The sequence below is a fragment of the Varanus komodoensis genome, unplaced genomic scaffold, assembly GCF_004798865.1.
Source record: "Varanus komodoensis strain SLA01 unplaced genomic scaffold, ASM479886v1 scaffold55, whole genome shotgun sequence".
In the NCBI taxonomy this organism is placed as follows: domain Eukaryota; kingdom Metazoa; phylum Chordata; class Lepidosauria; order Squamata; family Varanidae; genus Varanus; species Varanus komodoensis.
The window spans coordinates 2077541-2098101 of NW_025336157.1; the positions used below are offsets into that span (position 1 = coordinate 2077541).

The window sequence follows — 20561 nt, forward strand, 5'->3', positions numbered from 1 at the left end:
AAAAGACAGAAGGAGAAAAGACAGAAGACAGAAGGAGACAGAAGAAGATGAAGCAGAAGACAGAAGACAGAAAAAAGAGGAAAGCTGCAAGAATACTGTTGGAAACCATATGTATATTTCATTATCTATAGGTTGCTTGCTCCTGGATCTATTTGAATCCATACTGAGATGCTTACAGCAAAAAGTTAAAAGGCCACTTTTATTTATGTCTTTGCATTTTGGGGAGGGGCTGGTGGGTGCACGCAGGAAGGAGGGTTGCTTGGGATGTGGGGAGGGAAATATACTTCCTTTCAAGTATGCCTTCCTTTCAAAAGTGCTTTCAAATGAAATGCGATGAAATTTTGAAATGGGCCGTCCAGCATCTGGGCAGGTGATGTTACAGAAAGCACACAGATACAGCTCCTCAGAGCATCTGCTAATAGTCATCTTCTCGGTTCCTCTGCTTGTTCTTCGAAGCCATCCAGAAAATTCCTCCCACGAGACCAGCCAAAGCTACCCCTCCAATGGTGTAGGCAACCGCATCTCTAACCTGCAGGGGCAAAAGTGTGTGAGGGGGGTGTGCATCTTCTGTCAGTCCGTCCATCTGTCCCCATGGACAGAAATTGCATGAGCCATCAAGCCCCGGGCTCCCCCCATCCCTGTTCTCTGTGCGTGGGCTGCGGAGGGGGGCAAAGGCCAGGCTTGGGGTCCCAACGCCAGATTGCGGCTCACGCTGGGAAGATGCAGGATCGCAGCCCAACTCGCTCCCTCGCAGGACTTAAAGCCTGCTCCACACAGGACAAGATGCCCAAGCCGTGGAGCACAGAACGAAAGGGGAGCCTCCAAAGGCAGCATCCGACTAGCGAGATCAGGAGGTGTCTGTAGGGTCCCGCTCCCAGCAACGGGCACCCTGCAAAATTGCAAGCCCTGGACAGGTTCAGCCATGCCGCAACTCTCTGTTGCAAGCCTTGCGTGTTGTAAGGATCTGCCCCGGGTGGGTTGTCCAGGGCTGACACCGAGTTTTGAGCTGCCTCCCACCACTAGGCTGCACTTCCTCCAGGGGCCCCCTCCCTCAGTGCATACATCCCCAACACTGTGGCCCCCCAGCTCCTCGGGCTCCTCCTCTCCCTCATCATGGCTGCCACTGGCTTCCTCGGAAGGGGGAGCTGCTGGCCATGATGCCCGCGGCCAGCTGCTCACCCCCTCCAGGCCAAAGCGAGAGGCTGCGAACACGCCGGCTGGAAAAGGAGCAGCCACTACAGGGGGCTTTTCCAGGGGGCCCCCACTGGGGGTGCCCTGAGCAGAGCCCAGGGCTGCCCAACCCCGGCCCTGATGTCACTGAACCAGGGTCAACCCCAAGACGCAATTCAAGGACACCCCTTACCTGGTCACTCCTGGCTTCCCCGTAGCGGATTTTAGTGACAAAGTGCTCGCAATTGCTGGTGATGATGGAATACCGCAGCACCTGGCCCACCATCTCCTCGGCCCGACGGACAATCTTGGCCTTGGGCAGAGGGGAGAACCTCGCATCATGCTTGTTGTTGATCTGGTACTCGTCCGTGCCGACCACCACGCTCAGCTTCTCCTTCTCCACGTACGCGATGTCGGCGGTGACGGACATCACGCTGCCGAAGCCGGCCCCAGGGACTTCGCCTGCAAGAGGGAAAGTGGGAACCGGATTGGGGAGGAAACAGCCACCGAAGGAAACCCAGCCGTGAAAACCTCGTGCGCATCCCATCACGGGACTGAGAAAGCTGCAAAGCATCAACCAGGCACCTCACTTGTTTATTTCTCCTGATTATGAGATCCGGTGGCGGCAGGCAAGGTTCTTTTTTTTACAGCGAGAAGCAACTTGTGAGAAGGGAAATCCTTTAAGAGCAAAACAAGACTATTCCAGGAAATTCAGTGAGCAGGTTATGAGTTTTGTGGCTAGCTGGGTTACAAGCCAGCTGCAAGGGGAAACCTCTCGCATAATCTTTCACCCCTTGGGTAATCTGCGCCCTCTCCAAGGTCGCTTCTTCCATGAGCCTTTGCCGGTCAGAAGGTTTGGGCAGCTAGCCAGTGGATGATGGGATCCAGTGTCCATGGAAGAGGGTTTCCACCCCAGGAAAGACTCTGAACAGGTTGGGAGCTATCCGTGGGGTCGAACTAATGTGGTGCTAAGCTACTCCCCGAAACGGATGCGCTGCCCACCTCAAGAGGGAAAGGGAAAACACAATTGGCCTCCACTGGCAACTTGGGGGGTCTGCAAAGCACCAAAAATGCGTTAGAAAGAAAGCCCCAAATAACACGCCCCCCCCAGCAATGATGAGCTCAAAAGCACCACTATTACAGAGCAGAGTACGAAGCCCCCTTCCCCCAAAAAGCTTTCCTCTCCAAGCGAAGAAAATCCCCAGAAAATTGCATGACAGATTTCAGCCAGACACTGTATAGTTCAGCAACCCAAGTGCGAGAACAGCCACTAACTTCAATGGGCCCAAACTAGGAATGCTCAATGGAACCTCCATGGATAGGGGCAGTATTCCTTTGAATCGCAGATGCACTGGAGCTAAACAGCATCTGCCTGTCCACCGTTGCAAAGAGAGTGCTGGACCGAACACAGACTGGGGTGGCAAGATAAAAAACCTGCACTGGATTTATTCCTGTCATACCACATGTGTGCACATCTGCGTGTGGGTGTACACCCCAAAATCCTAGGAATCAGAGTTCATGTGAGTTAGCTCAATTCAGTTCAGCCCCAGGAGGCACGATTTAAAGCACACAGAAACGAGGTACGGAAAGCATACACCGTTCTAGCTAATCTCCCAAGCTTCAAAGTCACATGCCAAATTTCTGAGTATAAAGCCACTGCCAAAGCAAGTATTTGGGGTGGGGTGGGGTGGGGGGTTATTACAGGCATTGTGGGGAGGAAGGAGTTTCTTACAGAGTGGAGCTAGGTGAACGACATAACCATTTCCCACATAGATGGCCCAGTGCTGGTACACAGAACGGAAAATCTCAATCAGGTCCCCGGGATCTGGCTCCTCCTGCAAAGAGACGTGACCGAACCACGTTATTTGGTGGCCGTGTGTTGATCTAAGCTGGAAACCCGCAAGAGAACACCCAACCCTCAGAGAAAGAAGCGTTCAGTGCAAACAACCCCTGATGAGAACCCCTGGCTAGCTGGTGGGTTTTTTGAACTGTGGGTTGCGGTCCGGGCTGGGTTCTGACCGAAGCGTGGAGGTATTTAATAAGTAAGGTTGCCGTGCCGAAGATCCGTCCAGCAGCTGCCTTTGGCCAAAGGGTTAAGCAGTCATTTTTAAACGGACTCCTACTGGCGCGACAGAGTCAGCTAGGGTCACAACCTCACAGGTTCCCGGGCTGAAGGGTTGGGAAACTGATGTAAACATTATTTCTATTTGAACAGAACTGCTGGCTTTTGAAATGCAAAATGAAACTGAACTGAAGCACCAATCTTTAGACCTTTGATCAGGCTGGCTGGTATGGATGGGAATTAAACTCCTAAACTTTGGGAAGGTGCCCCCCTGGAAAATGCTGCTGGAATCTTGTGGATCCCCAGAGGTCTTCCATGTCAGAACTGGCCAGGGGTTGTCCTTGCCTTGGGGTCGAGTACGAGCTAAGCTTGGGTCGCAGCTGAGGTGCGGGTGACCAGGTTGTCTGAACCCAGCCGAGGCAACGCACCCTGATGAACAACCCAATAGCAAAGCTAGAAAGTCTGGCGCCGCATGACTTCTCCCAGGAAAGAGCTGTGGTGGTGCCTTCCGTTGCAGGACATACCTGGCTGGCCGGCACTGGGGAGGGAGGGCTAAGCACATCTCTTGTGCCGACACAACAACAGAGAACCCCAGCGGCCGGAGCTGGAGCTGCCTCCCTCCCAGCCCCAAGGTTACCTGAAGGAGCGCTTGCGTCCGTATCTGCCCTCCCGCCCCGAGAGCGGCGGCAGAGGCCCTTCTCCGGGAGCCCTCCGTGAAAGATATTAGGAGGGCGAGCACCCGGAGGAGGGCCTTCTCTGCGGTGGCGCCCAATCTATGGAATGCGCTCCCCAGAGAGGTCCGCCTGGCGCCGTCGTTATATGCTCTCTGGCACCAGGTCAAGACCTTTTTATTTAAACAATATTTTAACTGTTAATTGTTGTTTTTATTTATTTATTATACACCTGCTGAGATGTATCCGGATTTTTAAACTTCATTCAATATTTGTTTATTTGCTTTGTAAGCCGCCCCAAGGCTTGTTGCAAAGGGGGTGGCATAAAAATGCTTTAAATAAGTAAGTAAGCAAGCAAGCAAGTAAATAAATAAATAAATAAGGTGGCCCAGCTTCCCAGGTGCATGCCGAGACCACGTCCATTCAAAGGTGCCTCTCAGGAGCTCCAGCAGGACTTTCAACCCAGCCAGAAACCTCTTTTGCTACCCGGTCATCCAGGGCATCAAAGGGAGCCCTACCATGTCTTGCCTTTTTGCCTCTTCGCTCTGATCGAACTTATTCCCGGGAGTAAAAACGTAGCTTTTAGTCTCTCGCTCACCACGCTTCACTGGGCCAAGCACACCTGGCACCTACCTGAAGCCCCATAATACAATCCAGCCCAGTCAGTTCCCTCTAACCTGGCCTCGAGCACGCTCCCCACTCTTTCACCATACACTTCCACACCTGCTTGGATTACTCACTCACCGTATAGTATTCTGTTCCCAGGACAGACATCGCCATAGTCACGGTCGATCAGGTACAAAGAACCCAGAAAACGTGGCAGCTCTGGGTGCAGTCACGGCAGATCTCCTGCTGCTTCTGGCGCTGATTCAGGAGTTAACTGTGAGCAGCCAAGAGGGAAAGCGAAAGTAGTGCTTGAACAGCTGCTTTGAAGACACGTGCCAAGAGAGCAACTCTGCCCACGAAGGCGGCTACTTCCAATTCCCAACCTCTGACGACAGAATGGACCACTTGCAGTGCACCGGAAAAGCATTTTGTGGGGAACAACCGGCTCAGAGCTAAATCGGGGGGCCCATCCATCCATCCAGGGGGTTACACTATTTGTGACCACCTGGCCAGGAAAAGGGGGGTGCAGGTGGCCAGAAAAAAAAAACCAGTCCAGAGAGCAAGTATTACAGTCAGAACGCTCCCTTTACTGAACAAAAGAGGCCAGAACAACGGCGTGTATGAGAGACACTTGAAAATAATATTTGAGGATTGAAAGCCACGCAGTGGGAAGCTGGTAATGCCCAGAAAAGAAAACAACCAAGCGTAGAACCTCCAAAGCAAAGAATTCCGCAAGCCTCAAACATTCCAGAGAAACCATGTTCCAGTACCCATTCTAGGCATTTTCCAGTTTGGGTACTGGAAAATGACCCAGAACTGCCCCTTCGGTGTGAGCCAAACGAGCAAATTCAAGAGCCACACTGAAAGAGTAAACTGCGGTGCTGTACAAAATAAGCCCTACACAATAATCCTCTTTTGGCACTCATTCTGAACCCTTCTTGCACTTCTGCTTTCCTGATTTCACTTCCTATATCTGGGTCCTCCCCGTTTTGACTGAAGGATTTTGGGCCAGGGACTTTGTGAAAGAAGATCTTGCATAGAGTTATATTTATCTCCCTGCCTTTCAGATGTATTAAGACACCCACACTCTCTCTTTCCAAGGGAGGGGCCCAGCACAGGAAGTCACTTCAAAACAGTGAAATTAAGAGTATTACTTTGCGTTTCCTAGAACTCACACCCAGTTACTAGACGTCCCTGGGCGACACCACGCTGCAGTTGTGTACGAATCAACCAGCACTTTAGAATCGGCCTGGAAAAATCTCCACTCTGCTATGCTTGTCTGTGTACTGACATTGGCACAGAAAAATCTGCAGGGATCTCACCAGTCAGTATGGTGGAGAGAAGTAGGAAGGTCAATTCATCAAGTGCTTATCTCACCTGCTAACGCAGTCGCCGCTGCTCACTTAAAGGAATCGGACTTCTTCACGCTAGCTCTTCACGTGGCCCACAGGATCGTGCCCCTTTTCCAGGGCATGGAGCGAAGGGAGCAGCCAGGGAGTCTCCCAACTGGGAATCAACCTCAGGCGGTGGCTGGAGAAAGTGTGTTAGCTTTGACTCGCGTCAAACCAGGCAGGAAAAGGGGGTGGGCCACCCACCAAGCACCAAACCAGGAGTCCACAGCAATGATCTTATTTCCTGTAAGCACAATAGGCAATGTTTGAATAAAGAAAGCTGAGCAACAGTGTTGAAAAGGTGGTTGCCAAAAATGGTGAACCGAATTTGTCCAGCTCGGGAAATGTCCCAGAAGACGAGCACACAGATCTGTAACTTCTCTTAGTAGTCTTTTCCTCCTGTTGCTTTTTTGAAATAAAAAATAAAACCCAAAAAAACAAGCACTTCTCTCCTCTGCGGTGACATGTCCTTTTTGATATCGTTTGGTTTCAGTGTTCTGGCTACTTTCTATTTATTTGGAATTCTTATATGCCACCCCCTTCACATAAGCCTCGGGACGACTTCCAGCTACTTCCCTTTCTGTCCTTTGTTTTCTGGGAAGAGATTTGGAAAATGGAGCGGCAAGTCAGTCTGGCCGGCTGTTTAGACGAAGTGAAGATGTGGCAGCTGCAGTGAAAATCAACTCCCCACCCAGCGAGCGGCCGTCTGCCTTCCTCTGTAGGCCGCTGCGTGTGGAGAAAGTTTAGCTCCCCAGGTTGGACTGCTGCACCGCACTGCGTCTGGGGTTGCTCTCCTAGGAGGTTCAGGAACACAACAAGGACTAGACAGTTTGAACAGAGACGACTTATTTTGCTTATCTTTTGAATTCTAGATTTGCACATGTGTGTCGGCTCCCTGAAAGGTTTATACAGAAACTTTTTAAATATTTAGTGTATTTGTACAGCTTTTAATCTTTGTGGATCACCTGGAAAGCTTCAGAAATGCATAAAGGAAGTGCAATGATATGAAGATTTTGGGTGTTTCAAGAACGTCTTCAGTTTCATCTGTGAAATGCTGCCAAGAACAGTATTTACTATTCTCTAGAGTTAAGTGCCAGAAATAAGAAGTCAGGCTGGGCCTTACTTGCTGAACCTGCAATTTTCGGGTTCCTGAAATCCCCAGATTTGCAATAACTCACACGAAACGCTGATCTGTCCAATCTTTTTATTCGTGGAAATATTTCTGCCCTTGATCAAATTCCTGTTAAGAGTTGAGGCTAGTAAAAACACCTACAGCTAAAGGAACGCGATTTGTAAAAAGTCCTCATTGCAAGACTTTTCATCTGGAGATCCTGCAACATCAATTTTTCTTTTTAGATCTTCTTTTTTGCTTTAGAGTCTTTCGTGATGTTTGTTAGCTCCAATGTGGAAAATTCACTATTAAACCTCCCTGGAGTCTTGTAGAGAATATTGAAGCCTTATCAGGTGCAAAGCAGGAGAGAAAAACAATTATAGGTAATGGGGAAAGAAGCTCGGTGAGAAAACACAGCAGGCCAATGTAAGAGGGGAAAAACCTTCTCTACACATCAACCTAAAAACCAAATGTGTTTCGAAGAACCAAAAAAAGGGGCATCTAAAGTGTGGTATGGATTCTGAGGATTTGTCCCTGTTCCTTGGTTGCTTTATGAGTAAGCGTTCACACATCTCAGAAGCTGGAGAGGTAACTGAGTAGATGAGATACCACTCGTATAATTAGCAATTGTGGGAACGGCTTTTAAAAGTAAATTGCAGGAGTGGGTGCCCCCCCCCACCATCTAGATCAAGCCAAACACAAACACAAAGCAGTCATATTATGGCAGATTCCCAAAATGGTTCAAACCATCTGCTATTTTCTTTTTATTAGATTTATATCCCGCTTTCTTCTTACAAAGAATGCTTACATCATTCTCCTGCTGCTCCCAATCTTATCCCCTAAACAACAACCCTGTGAGGTAGGCTGGGCTGAGTGTCTGGGACTGGCCCAAAGTCTCCCAGTTGGCTCCTTGGCCCAGCAGGGACTTGAACCCGGATCGCCTGAGTCCCAAGTCCCACGCTCTTAACCACTACAACATACTGGCTCTTTAAAAAAAAAAAAAAAAAAGCAGTTCACACAATTGTGGATCATGCAAATATTGGTACAGTTTAATTTAGCCAGGTTTCCAGAGTCTGGAAGCAGGAATTTAGTCAACTGGATTAGGATGATCAGAGAACTGACTCAGGTTAGTTTGAATTTCTTAGAATCTAATTTCCGGCTGCTTTGTTACACTTTTCTGACCATTCTTTGAAGTTTCGGTAATTTTACACAAACTTAGTTCCAAGAAAAATATGAAACACTGATTAAAAGTTCACATTTTCTCCATGAACTGAAGGGTGAAAATTTGCTTTTTTCAGGGATTTGCACCATGTCAGGAGTGCGAATTTGTGTGAGTGCGAATTTGCGTGAGTGCGAATTTGTGTTCCTACAAATGCCGAATTTGTGTCTCTACACATCCTAATTCCATCAGTAAAAAGACAATGGACTGAAAAGTAACTTGACAATCTGTGAAATGCAAATGGAATGGATTTTTACAAAGTCTATAGCATCCCCATCCTGAATTTTCTTCTTCCTCATCCACACATGGCGAGCAAAAGTAAAACGAATTTTGTCAAACAGTGAAGAAATGGAACAAGATTGGAAAAATTCTGGAAATGCATCTCATTTCTACAAGTCGCAGAATTCTGCTTTGCCAAGCGCAGAATTTTCACTCAGTGCAATTATACAAATAAATGCAAATATTCACAACCTTTCAGATTTCAAGGTTTATCCTTCAAAACGACCCACCTGTTTCCCCACATGGGACTTGAATCTTCTTCCTTGGTTATCTCTGGGTTCTAAGAGAATTTCCGCAACTCACACTTTGCCAAGAAATCTTCAAACCAATCCTTGCTCTGGTGCCTCTATAATGCAGGGGTTAGGAATCTGCAGCCCTCCAGATGTTGCTGAGCAACATCCCTGGTCAGGGATGCTGAAGGTTGTAGTCCATCAAGAAGCCATGGCTTCCTTACTCCTGGTCTAACACAACAGTTTAATTCTTCCAATCAGTTAGCAGCCCTGCCTTCTTTACACCGGAGGCATTTTTAAAGTTTTTTTCCAGCTGGTATATGAAGAAATGGGTGACTTTAAGCACATCTTAGCAAAAAAGGAACAGAAATAAAATTCTCCTCAATCCACACCATTTAAATTTGCTAAGAAGAGCATCACCCAGCCTAGAGGTGACCTCTTTGTAACATGGCTGCTAAGATGCCGACATGGCTGAATAAACGGGGGTTCAAAGGTGGTCTTCCAAGAGCCAAGCTCCCGAGAGCTTCTGCCCGGCTGGGTGAATCAGAAAAGGAGTTCCCTGTATCCCAAACTCAGTTTCTTTCTGCCCCCAGAAAATGAACAAATTTGGAAACATTGGGAAGTTTTTATCAAAAAGCCAAACCCAAAATTCGCACTCCCCCAAACACCCCCCTCTCTTTCCCTCTGCATCTCTCCTCTCCTCCTTCCCATCTCCACTGCTTCCGTTCGGAAATGTATTTGTCCCAGCCTTCATCGAAAAAAGTCTCCAGAAGCCGAGAAGCCACAAAAGGAATCGAGCGCCTTGCAGAAGGAGAAATTGCAAAACTTGTTCTCTCCTTCAACCATGCAGCCTGGAGGAAGAATTCTGCCAAACGTCATTACCCCAACAGTTGTGTTGGACTTTGAGGACCATCATCCCCTGCCAACCCAGCCCATGGGAGCTGTAGTCCAGCACTTTGAAAAGGCACCAGGCTGGGGGAGGTCTTTCTAGGAGAAGCATCCTCCAAACCCCAAACACATGTCTGGGGTCCAACACAACATAAAATAGGGTGGATTCCACAGTGCAGGTTTGACCCATGCCAAATTTTAGAGTTGCTCTCATACCTCAAGCCAGGTACAAAGTTCCCAAGAAACAAAGCAATGTGTGAATGGACCAAATCAAGAGGTGGGCGGGCAGCAGTTGGCACTCCCTAGAATCGGACCCCTAATCCAGAAAAAGCATTCCCTAGACAACTCTGGGCCGATTCCGTCCTACAGAAGCGAGGCCTTTGCTGGCTCCAACTGGGCTTCAGTCTCAACATAAGCGCCGGCCCTGCCAAAAAGTCTGAAATGCAAGGACCAGAATTTTCAACACGCATCTTACCGACCTGCAATATAAATACAGAGAGGCGGCCTTCTGGAGTGGCACCGTGGAAATGAAAGGGGAGTAAAAGTGAAGGGGAATGATTTAAAACACTGGAGCTAGAATGTGTCCACCACCACCAGTTCTGCATGTTAATTAGGGTTAGCTAATTGTGAGGCCGGGCAAGACATCAGGAAGGCCACAGTCCGAATCTCGGCTTTGTCACAAACTTGGGAGAACGTGCTGTCCTCCGCAGCCCCCGCCCCCGCCCCCCCACATCTTGCCTCTTCCTGCTCCGGCTGCTGTCCACGTAGCTGCAACCAAGGCCATGATCCACGGTGGTCCATAACGTTGGGGGGAGCCCTCACCACCCACCTCTGTGGACTCGCAACACACCTTTACTGGAGAGTCAGAGGGGGAAGCATGTCACCCACACACACACACACACAAATTGTTCAGAAAGCAGAGGGGGCTTTTGGACCACGGCTCTGAATTGCACCAGTCTGAGCTGGTTGGTTAGGAAGTTGGCTTTGGAAAGAAAACAAAACTAGGTCTAAACAAGGAAACCCGAAAGAAAACGGCCGTCTCCGAGTCTCTGTTATTGGTTCTGTTGCTTCTTCTTCCTGACCATGGCGGCGCCGACGAGTCCCAGGGCGGCCAGGCCCAGGCCTGCGATACTGACCCCCACAAGCACATCCCGCACCTGCAAGAGCAAAGAGAAGCCTCCAGTCAACAGACGCAGGGACGGAATATTGTTACCGCTAAGACGACGGAGAGGCTTACTTGGTCGCTCGCGGCCACGCCGTAGCGCAGCTCCGTGACGAAATGCTCGCAGTTCTCGCTGGTGACCTTGTACGCCAGCTGCTGGCCCACCTTCTCCTCGGCCCGCCGGACAATCTTGGCCGCGGGCAGCGGTGGGAACTTGGCGTCGTACTTGTTGTTGACCCGGTAGCGGTTCCTGCCCACCACCTCCTGCAGCAGCTCCTTCCTCACCAGGGCCTTGTCGGTCAGGGTGGACATCAAGCTTGCGCAGCCGGCCCCGGCGAACTCGCCTTCGGGAGGGAAGAGAAAGCACCCCTGAGACTGCGTGGGAGAAGCGCCGAGGAGAGGGGCAGCCGGGAAATCCGGCAACGCCGTGGCGACGTTTCCCTCTGCCTTTGATATTTCCTGGCCATTCTCTTTCCGTTTGATAAGAACACTCCTTTCTTTCAAATGCATTTCCGAAGGAGAAGAACCGTCCAGAGAAATCATTATGGGCACGGTACGGCTTCCTGAATTTTAGTGCAGCCGTCCCAGGAGCATTTTAATATACAGGGGGATATAATAGAGCTGGAGACCCCTTGCACTCTGGATTCTAGTCCTCAGGAAATAGGAATTGGAGAGGCCAAGGGTTTCGCTGGCCTTTTGTCTCCTTCTCACAAATAGCCACAAATAGCCAAAAATTAGCTCTGCACATTTTTCAAGGATGTAATCGCCGTCTGGGTTGCAAGCCAGAGCAGACCGGACTGGCAGAAGTTTATTGGCCACTTGGCAATCCTAGCAGAGAGAGGGAAGAGGGATCCCTTACTTGGGGGAGCCAGATGGATGACAAAACCGTTCCCCACATAGATGGCCCAGTGCTGGTACCCAAAGCGGAAGATTTCAATCAGGTCTCCCGGTGTCAGGCCATCCTGTAAGTAGAGGTGAGGGAAGGAAAGCAGAGAACAGGAGAATTGATTTAGGGTGGGAAATGGCAAACACGCCCCCAAGCCAAGCCAAGCCCTGAGCTAGCTAGTCACGGGGCAGCCCAGAATGATGGGACATTCCAGACGGGGAACAAAAGCCGCGCTCTGAAAAAAGGCCGGGCATTGATGGAATGGCACTGTTCTTCAACAAAAGCCGGCAAAGCTGTTTGCAATGGAGAGGCATGTCAAGTTTGAACATAAACAGCCACACTGACGGGATGCTGGGAATGAGCCATTGACATGTCTTGTTCAGCATGGTGTCCTAAGCAGTCTTTCCCTACACTTTTCTCTGTCCGGCAGAAATAGACTAAACTTTAAAGCTCAGCCCTTTATTAGAGCTTAACAAATTACGACAGCCAGTGTGGCGGAGCAGTTCCTGGGACTGGGTTTGAGTCCCTGCTCCGCCACAGAGCTCACGGGGTGACTTTGGGCCAGCAGAGACGCTCAGCCCAGCCTACCTCGCAAGGTTGTTGTGAAGGTAAGATTGAGAGGAGAATTACATAAGCTGCCTTGAAAGGAAAAAAGGCAGGGTACAAATTTAATGCAGGCATAAAATGAAACAGCATAAAGCAAAGTAATGCTCTTCTTGGGAGGTGGCAAAGCATCTGCCCATGTGAAGAGTTCAGTCTGCACTTAAAAATCCCCTCCTTCCCTCTTTTTCAGAAAGATCCTGAGCCCAATTCCAGGGTGACTCCTACCAAGTGTGAACTGGATGCCAGGAATGGTTTTCATGCCTTATCCAAGTACCTTCACTTGTTAAACTCGCGAGCAGGATGTAGCTAGTTGAATGTGATACCCAAGGCTACAAACTCTGGCTTGTCTGACCCCTAACAGGCCACAGTTAATCCTGGCTTGTTCAGCCCAGTGGAAGAAGAACCAAGCCAGAGTTCTGGATTTGGGGACACACGAAATGATCTCCAGGCAGGGCAGGTATCGGCACATCGGCTCATTCACTACAAATCCAAAACCCTTTGGCACTGGATTTTAACAGGGGCACTTTTAAACAATACAGAAGGCTCTGAGCTGAACAGACATCTGTACAACTCCCAGAAATGCTACAAAAAAAACCTAGAAACTTAATCGAAACGTGCTTTGAGCTTGGCTGTGACTCACAAATGCAAACTGCCACGCTGGAGAATGAAGGTGAATTTTGTACTCTGAGGAAGTCGTAGCAAGGTCAAGATATTCCCTTACTGAATAGCCTCAAATGTAGCCATGCCTTTCCAAATGATTTAGCAACGGTCCCCTGCAGTGCTTTTTTTGTAAGAAAAAAGGTGCCGGAACTCATGAAATTGTTTACCTTTCGCACGTAGTCAATCACTGTACACACACCCACACACGTCAGTTGTGTAAGGAAACATAACAGTTGCTGCCCACAGTAAGCACTCAGCGTGCGGCCACACGACCAGTCACAAGCCAAGCAGTGCCATCGCAACCAGCGCAGACGAAGTGCGCATGCATCGGACTCGACACGCAAGCAGCCCGCATGCACCGTTTTAATGATTTTGCCGCCGACCTGCAAAGCTCGACAGGGCGATTCAAATCCACGTGGGCCAAACATCAAATCTTCAAAAGTTACTTTTAAAACTTGGAAAATCTGTCGAAAAAAGGAGCCGGAACTCTGTTCCGGTGCATTCTATGACAAAAAAAAGCACTGGTCCCCCATTTGGAGAGCTTCAAAAGAGGGAATTTGTGGAGTGGAACACTGCCCATGGTTACTAGTCCTCATGGCTATCAGAGGAAATAAACTGACGCTGGGAATCAAGGGCTGTGCGCTCACACCCTGCTCGTGGTAACCCTGCATGTGGAAAGCTAGCTCGACAGGGCACAAGGTTATAACATAAGAACTGCCCTGTGGTTCAGACCACACTGCTTTCTAAGCTTCACACAGGGGCCAACCAGCTGCCCACAGAATCCCACAAACAGGACACGAGGACAAAGCACTCTCTTGCCCACGTTCCCCAGGAACTGGCCCCCGTTACACGCTGCCCCTGATACCAGAGGTAGAGAACATCACCCTGAATAGATAAAGGATCAACACATCTCTCAGAAAGATGCTGAAAATTGGCCCTGAGATTCTGCACATGTCTATTCTGAGCAGTAGAATTTGCAGAATTGTGTTTCAAAGAACTTTATCACACCTGTCCCGTGTCTATTTAATATGAACCTATGCTCCATGATTCAACGTTTACGTATTACTAAACCATACTGCAATTAATAGTCATTAACCTTCATTCTGTGCCTTATTAACCTTCAACAGCTCTGCATTTTACCTCACTTTTCAAATTAATGGTTATTGCTTTTCTGGCTTCTGAATCTATATACTGCAAATGACTTTAAACTCTATCTTTTGCAATTTCTTTCTTTACCAAACATTGCAGTTTTCTAATTAATTATAATTTCCTTGAACGGCTGGTGGATATTTGCTTCTGAAAGAGGATTCAACCCATGACCAGGGCAAGGCTGAGAAATTTTATATGCTGATCAGAATGTTTTTCTACTCAGTAAGGGGTGATATCATTTTATCATCAAATATTTGAAGAGCTGCCAACTATTTGAAGAACTGTGATATCGCTGAGGGAACAAATTTGCTTTGTGTTGAACTTCACTCAGTCTGGGGGCCGTATTTTATTTCCGGCAAGTTTGAAGGAATGCATTCCAGTGGTGGATGGGACTGAAGGCAAAAGGCCCCAAACTAAAAAGCCCCAAATATCACCCTATTTTCGCTGCAAGCTCTCCCTAGCAGGAGCTCAGTCTTAGAAGAGGAAAGTTTCCTAGCAGTAGCCATTAAAAGGAGGAAAAGCTGCAGTTTAACTGGGAGGGGAATTAAACCAAGCAAATTGTGGAGGGGAGAAGAGGGTGAGACGAAGCAAAAGGGTCCTTTGTCTTTAAAAGAACATTGTCTTTGGCCATTTGGGAAACCCGGAGTCCTGGATTGGATCCCAAGCCCCAAATTCTGTACCTCTGCCCTAGAGGCACACAACTAAGACGACAGACCCAGATTAGATTACGCTGCCAGGTGGCTTTATATTTAGAAAGATAATGTGAGATTTAATTGGCCGTGTGCCTTGCTCTCTTTTGGTGAATCATTGGCTAAACCCATTGATAGGAAAAGTCACTGGGGACTTCCTCTAACCACTGAACCCCAAGCCTGCCTGCCAAGATGGACCATGACTGTGGGGCAGAGACGGGCAGCCAGAAGTGTTGGCAGTGTGTCTTTTCGGAAGCTAAAAGACTAGCCAGCATCCTTGGAAGGCCGAATCATCCGCCCGGTGACCTGCTTCGGCACTTGGACATATTCCAGGACCACCTGTACCTACCTGAGTATTAAGGTCTGGCTCACAGGCCCCTCTTGAAGAGCCCAACCCCAAAGGAGGTGAAGGGGATGGCGAAAAGAAGAGGGGCCTTCCCGGGGGATGCACCTTATCTTTGGAAGCAGCTCGCAGAGAAGTTCTCCCGGCGTCCTCATCGCAATCATTTCAGCACCAGGCAATGACAGCTTTATTCTCCAGGAATTTTAATGATTATCGAATGATATTGAATTTATTTTAACTTTACTTCAATTGGTTAAACAATGTTTTAGTGATGAGTTATCCACTATCCTGGTTGAGGATAACTCCTGTATTGCAGTCTCAGTGGTTGGTTTTAATCAATTTTTTGAAACATATACTATTTATTGCATAATTGATATGATATTGCTCTGCTCAATCAACACTGCGCCCAGAGTCCTGCTTGAGATGACAGGGTGCGCTTTTCTAAATCAAGTAAATAATTATGTGCAACAGCTTTTTGATTCCATTTTGTAAGTTGCCCAGAGATGGTATATAAATATTATTACAACTACAAAATAATAATAATAATAATAATAATAATAATAATAATAATTCTGAAGCCTCCTATGAGAGGCAGGACCAGTGAAAGCAGGCAGCCCGTCTGATATCAATGCATTCCACGAACAAGGCGCGTCCACCAACCCGCATCTCCCTCCGGTTCACCTGGGCCTTACCAGATTGACAGGTATTGAGTCCACCGACTTATGGCTGGTCTTCCTTTTCATGTCCATGTTCCCATGCGCAACAGCCAGGCCACTACCTGAGAGAGCGAAAGCGCCATGAGAGGTCAATGTTCAAGATGCACCGGCAGGAGCTGAGGGAGCAAGGACCTTCGGAAGACCCTGCTGAGATAGCCTTTGGTTGGTCCCAGCCAAGAATCCCCTGAACTCATTCCACCCAAGATGGAAGAAATCCTAGTAAGGTGACCTTTCCAGGATGGTTTTTCCCTGGATGTTCTGGAAACCAAGCCCCAGGAGAAGAACCAACAAAGAACACGATGAAGAGAAAAGCAACGCTTGGCCCAGGTTGTGGCGAACCCTCGAGAAAGGCCTCCGCAATGGGACCTCTCCCTCAGTGAGTCCGCTTCTCACCACCATGGTCTCTCTCCAAATCTTCCTCCTCATTATGGCCACCGCTTGGCTTGATGACCAGAGAGCTGGTGGAACAGTTGGCCATGGCATCTCCTGCTCCTCCTCCTCCTCCTCACCGCCATGTTCTGGAGCAAGAACGTGCAGGCTGCGTCCATGAAGAAAAGGAGCTTTGGGCCTCTGTCGGGCTGCGGCCTCTTGGCCTGACCGCGCCTGCCCTTGAAACCAGCCCTGGACAGATGCTGGACCTCTGGATGCATGTCGGACAGAAAGGGCCAGGCTAGGATTAATGGGTAGAAACAGCTGACTCCTTAGCCATTACAGCTGTCACACTAAGCTTTATAGGAGCTATCCATGGCGGTGAACCTATCTGGGGAGATGGCATTCCCCAGAGCTCTAAAATAAAATAAAGCTCAAAGGAAAAGCCACACTGGAGAAGAAGCCCCGCTGACAAGGCATCACGGATCTCTCTCACCTGCCAACTACTTCAAGGACTTTTCCTCCACCAGTTCTAGCTTGGCAAAACCTATGCCCTGCCTCAATCCCAACGCTAGAAGGAATTTAACAGATGCATATCAGATTTGAGGCTTTATTTTTACATGTGGCTGGGCTCCATTTCTAAAGCTCTCCCCCCAGTTGACCATGATTGAGGGGGGCAGGCACGGAGAAGGCCCTACCTTTGAAGACGATGACCTGACCAGGCAGCTTCTTGGTTCGTTTAGACCCGACTCTGCCCAGCCTGGAGGCCCCCGGGGGGCCCTTGGCCGGCACCCGGGGCTGGGCTCCTTTGGCTTTTGTGCAGGAAGGACGGAGCGGTGCCTCCGCCTCCTTCCCGCTCAAGGCATTGGGCTTCCTCACCAGTGACTTGTCATGGAAACTGGGAGGCTGTGAGGCACAGCCCCCCAAAGCCCCGGGAACGGCTGCTCTTCGGCGTGGCGCCATCTTCCAGGCCTCTCCCTCGCCCCACTTCGACATCCTCCGCACAGCCGACCTTCCTCCATATGGTGTTCAGGCCCCTCCGAGGTGGGGCGGCCTCTCTGCTCGGCAGGAGCCTCTTCTTGCCCAGTGCAGCCGACTCTTTGGGACCCGAGCTGGACCGCCCCGGCTCCGCTTTCTTGGGACTTGCCAAGGGAAGTGACCAAACGCTTTTCTTGAACGGCTGCAGTGCAGGAGGGGCTGAGGACATTCCCACTTTGGGGGACCCCTTTGGCTGGCGGGCCGCCTCACTGCAAGGACTCCTCTCACAAAACCACACGAAAAGGTGGGCCATTTTGTTGGCGGGACTTTCCGCTTCCCTCCCTTCACAGGCAGCCGCGGCTGAGAGGTCTTCTGTGCCCAAGAGGGAGGCCTTTTGTGACACCCTGGTCACCGCCAGCAACGACCGTTTTGCCTTGACCTCACGGCCGGGATCATCATCCCACGCACAGCACCACAGTCTTAAAAGGACAGGCTGGCCCCAAACCGCCCCAAGGCAAGGAGTACCAGAAACAGGTCTGCCTGGACTTTGCTCACCCTGTTTCATTTATTTAAGCTTTTTATATTCCGCCCAATACTAGAGTCTCTGGACGGCTTATAAAAAACAAAACATATCGAGAAACAACACACTGCATCCCACCATTAATGATAACATCAAAGGTAAAACCAATTCAATGTTATAATGTAGGGGAAAAGAAAAAGATCTTCACCTGACACTGAAAAGAATAAAGCGACGGCGCCAGGCAAACCTCCCTGGGGAGCACATTCTAAAGTTGGGGCGCCATCACCAAGAAGGCCCTTCTCCGGGTAGCGTCCCTCTTAATTCCCTTCAAAGAGAAGGACCCCTGCCTCTGATCTCAAAGGGGAGGCCAGGATATAGGGAAGAAGGGGCTCCGTCGGCTATTTTCCAGCTAAGTTCTACGCTCTGAATAGAGAAGGTGCATATAAATGCCGGAATCAGTGACCGGTGAAGTCCAGGTCGAGTTAACTTATTTTAAAGAGAGATACACAAACTCTGGCCCTCGGAGTCTTCCAAGGAGCTTGCCTCTTTTCCTGCCAAGCGCCAATCATTTCGGTTTCCTGGCTTTTCTACTATTCCATGTCCCGTTCCCAAGGACTGAACTGCTTCTCCTAAGCGCAGACTCAGCTATCCCCAACCTGGCACTCTGCAGAAGTCCTGGACCACAAGACCCAGAATTCCCCCAGGCAGTTATGTAGACTGGGGAATCTGGAACTTGTAGTTCAACCCATCTGGATAGGACCAGATGGGCAAGAATGGCTCAGCCACGTGTGGCTGTTTAATTTCGTTTCTATGCAGCCCAATAACTGAAGTTCTCTGAGCAATTAAGAATTTGTGCATACAACACAAAAAAGATTTTAGTATGAACCTGGATTTAAAACCTTTTGAGACATTAGAACCAGCTCTAACATTTCTCCCCTAAAGCAACATTTCCTAGACTGCACCCTCCATCTTTGCTTATAGGATCTGTAGGGTCCGCATCAGAGGTGGAAGGGCTTGCGCTTGACGGAACAGCATCTTCCCTCTGCCTCCCGAAGCAGTTGGAGTTTTTATTTTTCTGTTTATATCCTGCCTTTTTCTTACAAAGGGCTCAAGGCAGCTCAAATCATTCTCCTCCTCCATCTTATCCCCACAACAACAACCCTGTGAGGTAGGTTGGGCTGAGTGTCCGTGACTGGCCCAGAGTCACCCAGTTGGCTCCATGGCTGAGCAGGGACCAGAACCCAGATCGTCTGAGTCCCATGCTCTTAATCAGCACACCACACTGGCTCTGGTTTTCAGCTCAGAAATGCTGGCCCTTGTTTTAGATCCACCCCTGCCCTATTTTCCACACTCCCAAAAACTACTCCAGCGTGGCATTTGGCAATAGAATTGCAAAGGGTTCATCGTTCCTTTCTGAAAGTGTTTCATCGCCAGCCCAGCTTTTCTGTGGAAGTGGCTCGCAACACTACCTTAAAAGCCATAAAAAAACATTCAACTAGCGCTTGACCAGGTGGGAAAGCATTTCTGGGCGCTCTTGATGGGCAGATCCATTTGAGGCTGGGTTCTCAGCTACATCATAAGCGGGACTGGCAAACTAGAAATAAATTTTTTAAAGGCTGTGACAGTCAGCACATAGACTTGAACACTCTTGCCAGTGGGACCTACTCTGGGGCGAAGGGGGTGGCAGAGAAACACGCTGAAAACCCAGAGAAGCAAGTCCCTTTGCTGTCTCTCACACGCTCTAAAACGCAGTTTTCTCACAGCAGCTTATAAAGACTTGGCACAAAAAGCAGAGCGGTGAACACCCCTCTGCACATACCCTCCCCATAAGGGATCTTCTCCACCCTCTGCTGGCACCGCCTTTAAATAAAGAAGCCGGGAGCTACTTCGGCCAGCTTGCGGCCATCGCAATTTACCGGGCCCTTTTGCAAAGCAAGGAAGCTGCGTTGCCAAGCCATCTTCCCCCACCCGAGCCCAGCTCAGTGCTTAAGTTGCAAAAATAGGAGGCATAAACGAACCTTCGGTGGCAGGCAACCCCACGCGTCTCCCGGACTGAACTTGCCCGCAACAGCTGAGAGCAGGGAGGGACGGGCAGAGAAAAACAGATGGCTGCGAGGTCAGCTGAGCTGCGTCATCAGAGGAAGAGCAGAGCTTGATCGTGCTGCCTCCTGCTGGAAAAATTTGTCTACCTGTCATTAATTTTATATATGCCTCTCTCTCTCTGCCCCTCGCCCAGTTTCCTGGCCAGACCAAAACTGCACTATTTCTCTCCTTTTCTTTTGCAACCAACTCAAAGCCTCCCATCCACCCCGCAATGTTTCAAATTGGATCGAATATTTGACTGCTGTACCCCGAGTGCAACAACAGATTGAGATTCTATAGGGACAAATGCCAAGTCCTCTACTCAGGAACAAGAAGCCAAATGCACCACAAAATGGGAAAGACTTGGCTCAGCAATACCACAAATGAAAAGGATCTTGGGGTCGTTGCAGATCACAAGCTAAAGATGAGCCAACGTGATGCAGCTGCAAGAAGGGCAAAAGCTATTTTGGGCTGCGGTGGCAGAATTATCTCCCGCAGAACATGAGAAGTACTTTTCCCCCTATACTCAAGATGCAGAAAAGCTAGAAAGAGTGCAGAGGGCAACACAGATGATTCAGGGACTGGAGGCGAGACGGACAAAGCTGGGTAGATTCAACCTAAAGAAAAGACAACCAAGGGGAGATGCGATATCACTCTGCAAGTACCCAAAAGGCCGTCACAAAGGAGGCCAAGATCTCTTCTCAAGACATGGAATAACGGACTGAGACGTCAGATTTGGGCTAGGCACCAAGCGGTGTGTCCTGTCAGAGCAGGATG

General features: G+C 49.3%; 2 protein-coding genes across 2 annotated transcripts; both read right to left on the minus strand.

Annotated features, from left to right (window-relative positions):
- Window positions 1–180: 180 nt before the first annotated feature.
- LOC123032563 (phospholipase A and acyltransferase 3-like) lies at window positions 181–6227 on the minus strand. The gene is made up of 5 exons (XM_044448541.1): window positions 5887–6227; window positions 4648–4783; window positions 2903–3005; window positions 1364–1632; window positions 181–529 (listed from the first exon to the last, which is right to left on the minus strand). Exons 2-5 carry the CDS (start codon window positions 4681–4683, stop codon window positions 416–418), a joined length of 522 nt encoding a protein of 173 aa, XP_044304476.1. The 5' UTR covers window positions 4684–4783; window positions 5887–6227; the 3' UTR covers window positions 181–415.
- A 1786-nt stretch (window positions 6228–8013) lies between these two features.
- On the minus strand, window positions 8014–19913 carry LOC123032562 (phospholipase A and acyltransferase 3-like). The gene is made up of 5 exons (XM_044448540.1): window positions 19721–19913; window positions 15812–15897; window positions 11649–11751; window positions 10865–11133; window positions 8014–10784 (listed from the first exon to the last, which is right to left on the minus strand). The coding sequence occupies exons 1-5, from the start codon at window positions 19896–19898 to the stop codon at window positions 10680–10682; spliced, it is 741 nt and encodes a 246-aa protein (XP_044304475.1). The 5' UTR covers window positions 19899–19913; the 3' UTR covers window positions 8014–10679.
- Window positions 19914–20561: the final 648 nt, after the last annotated feature.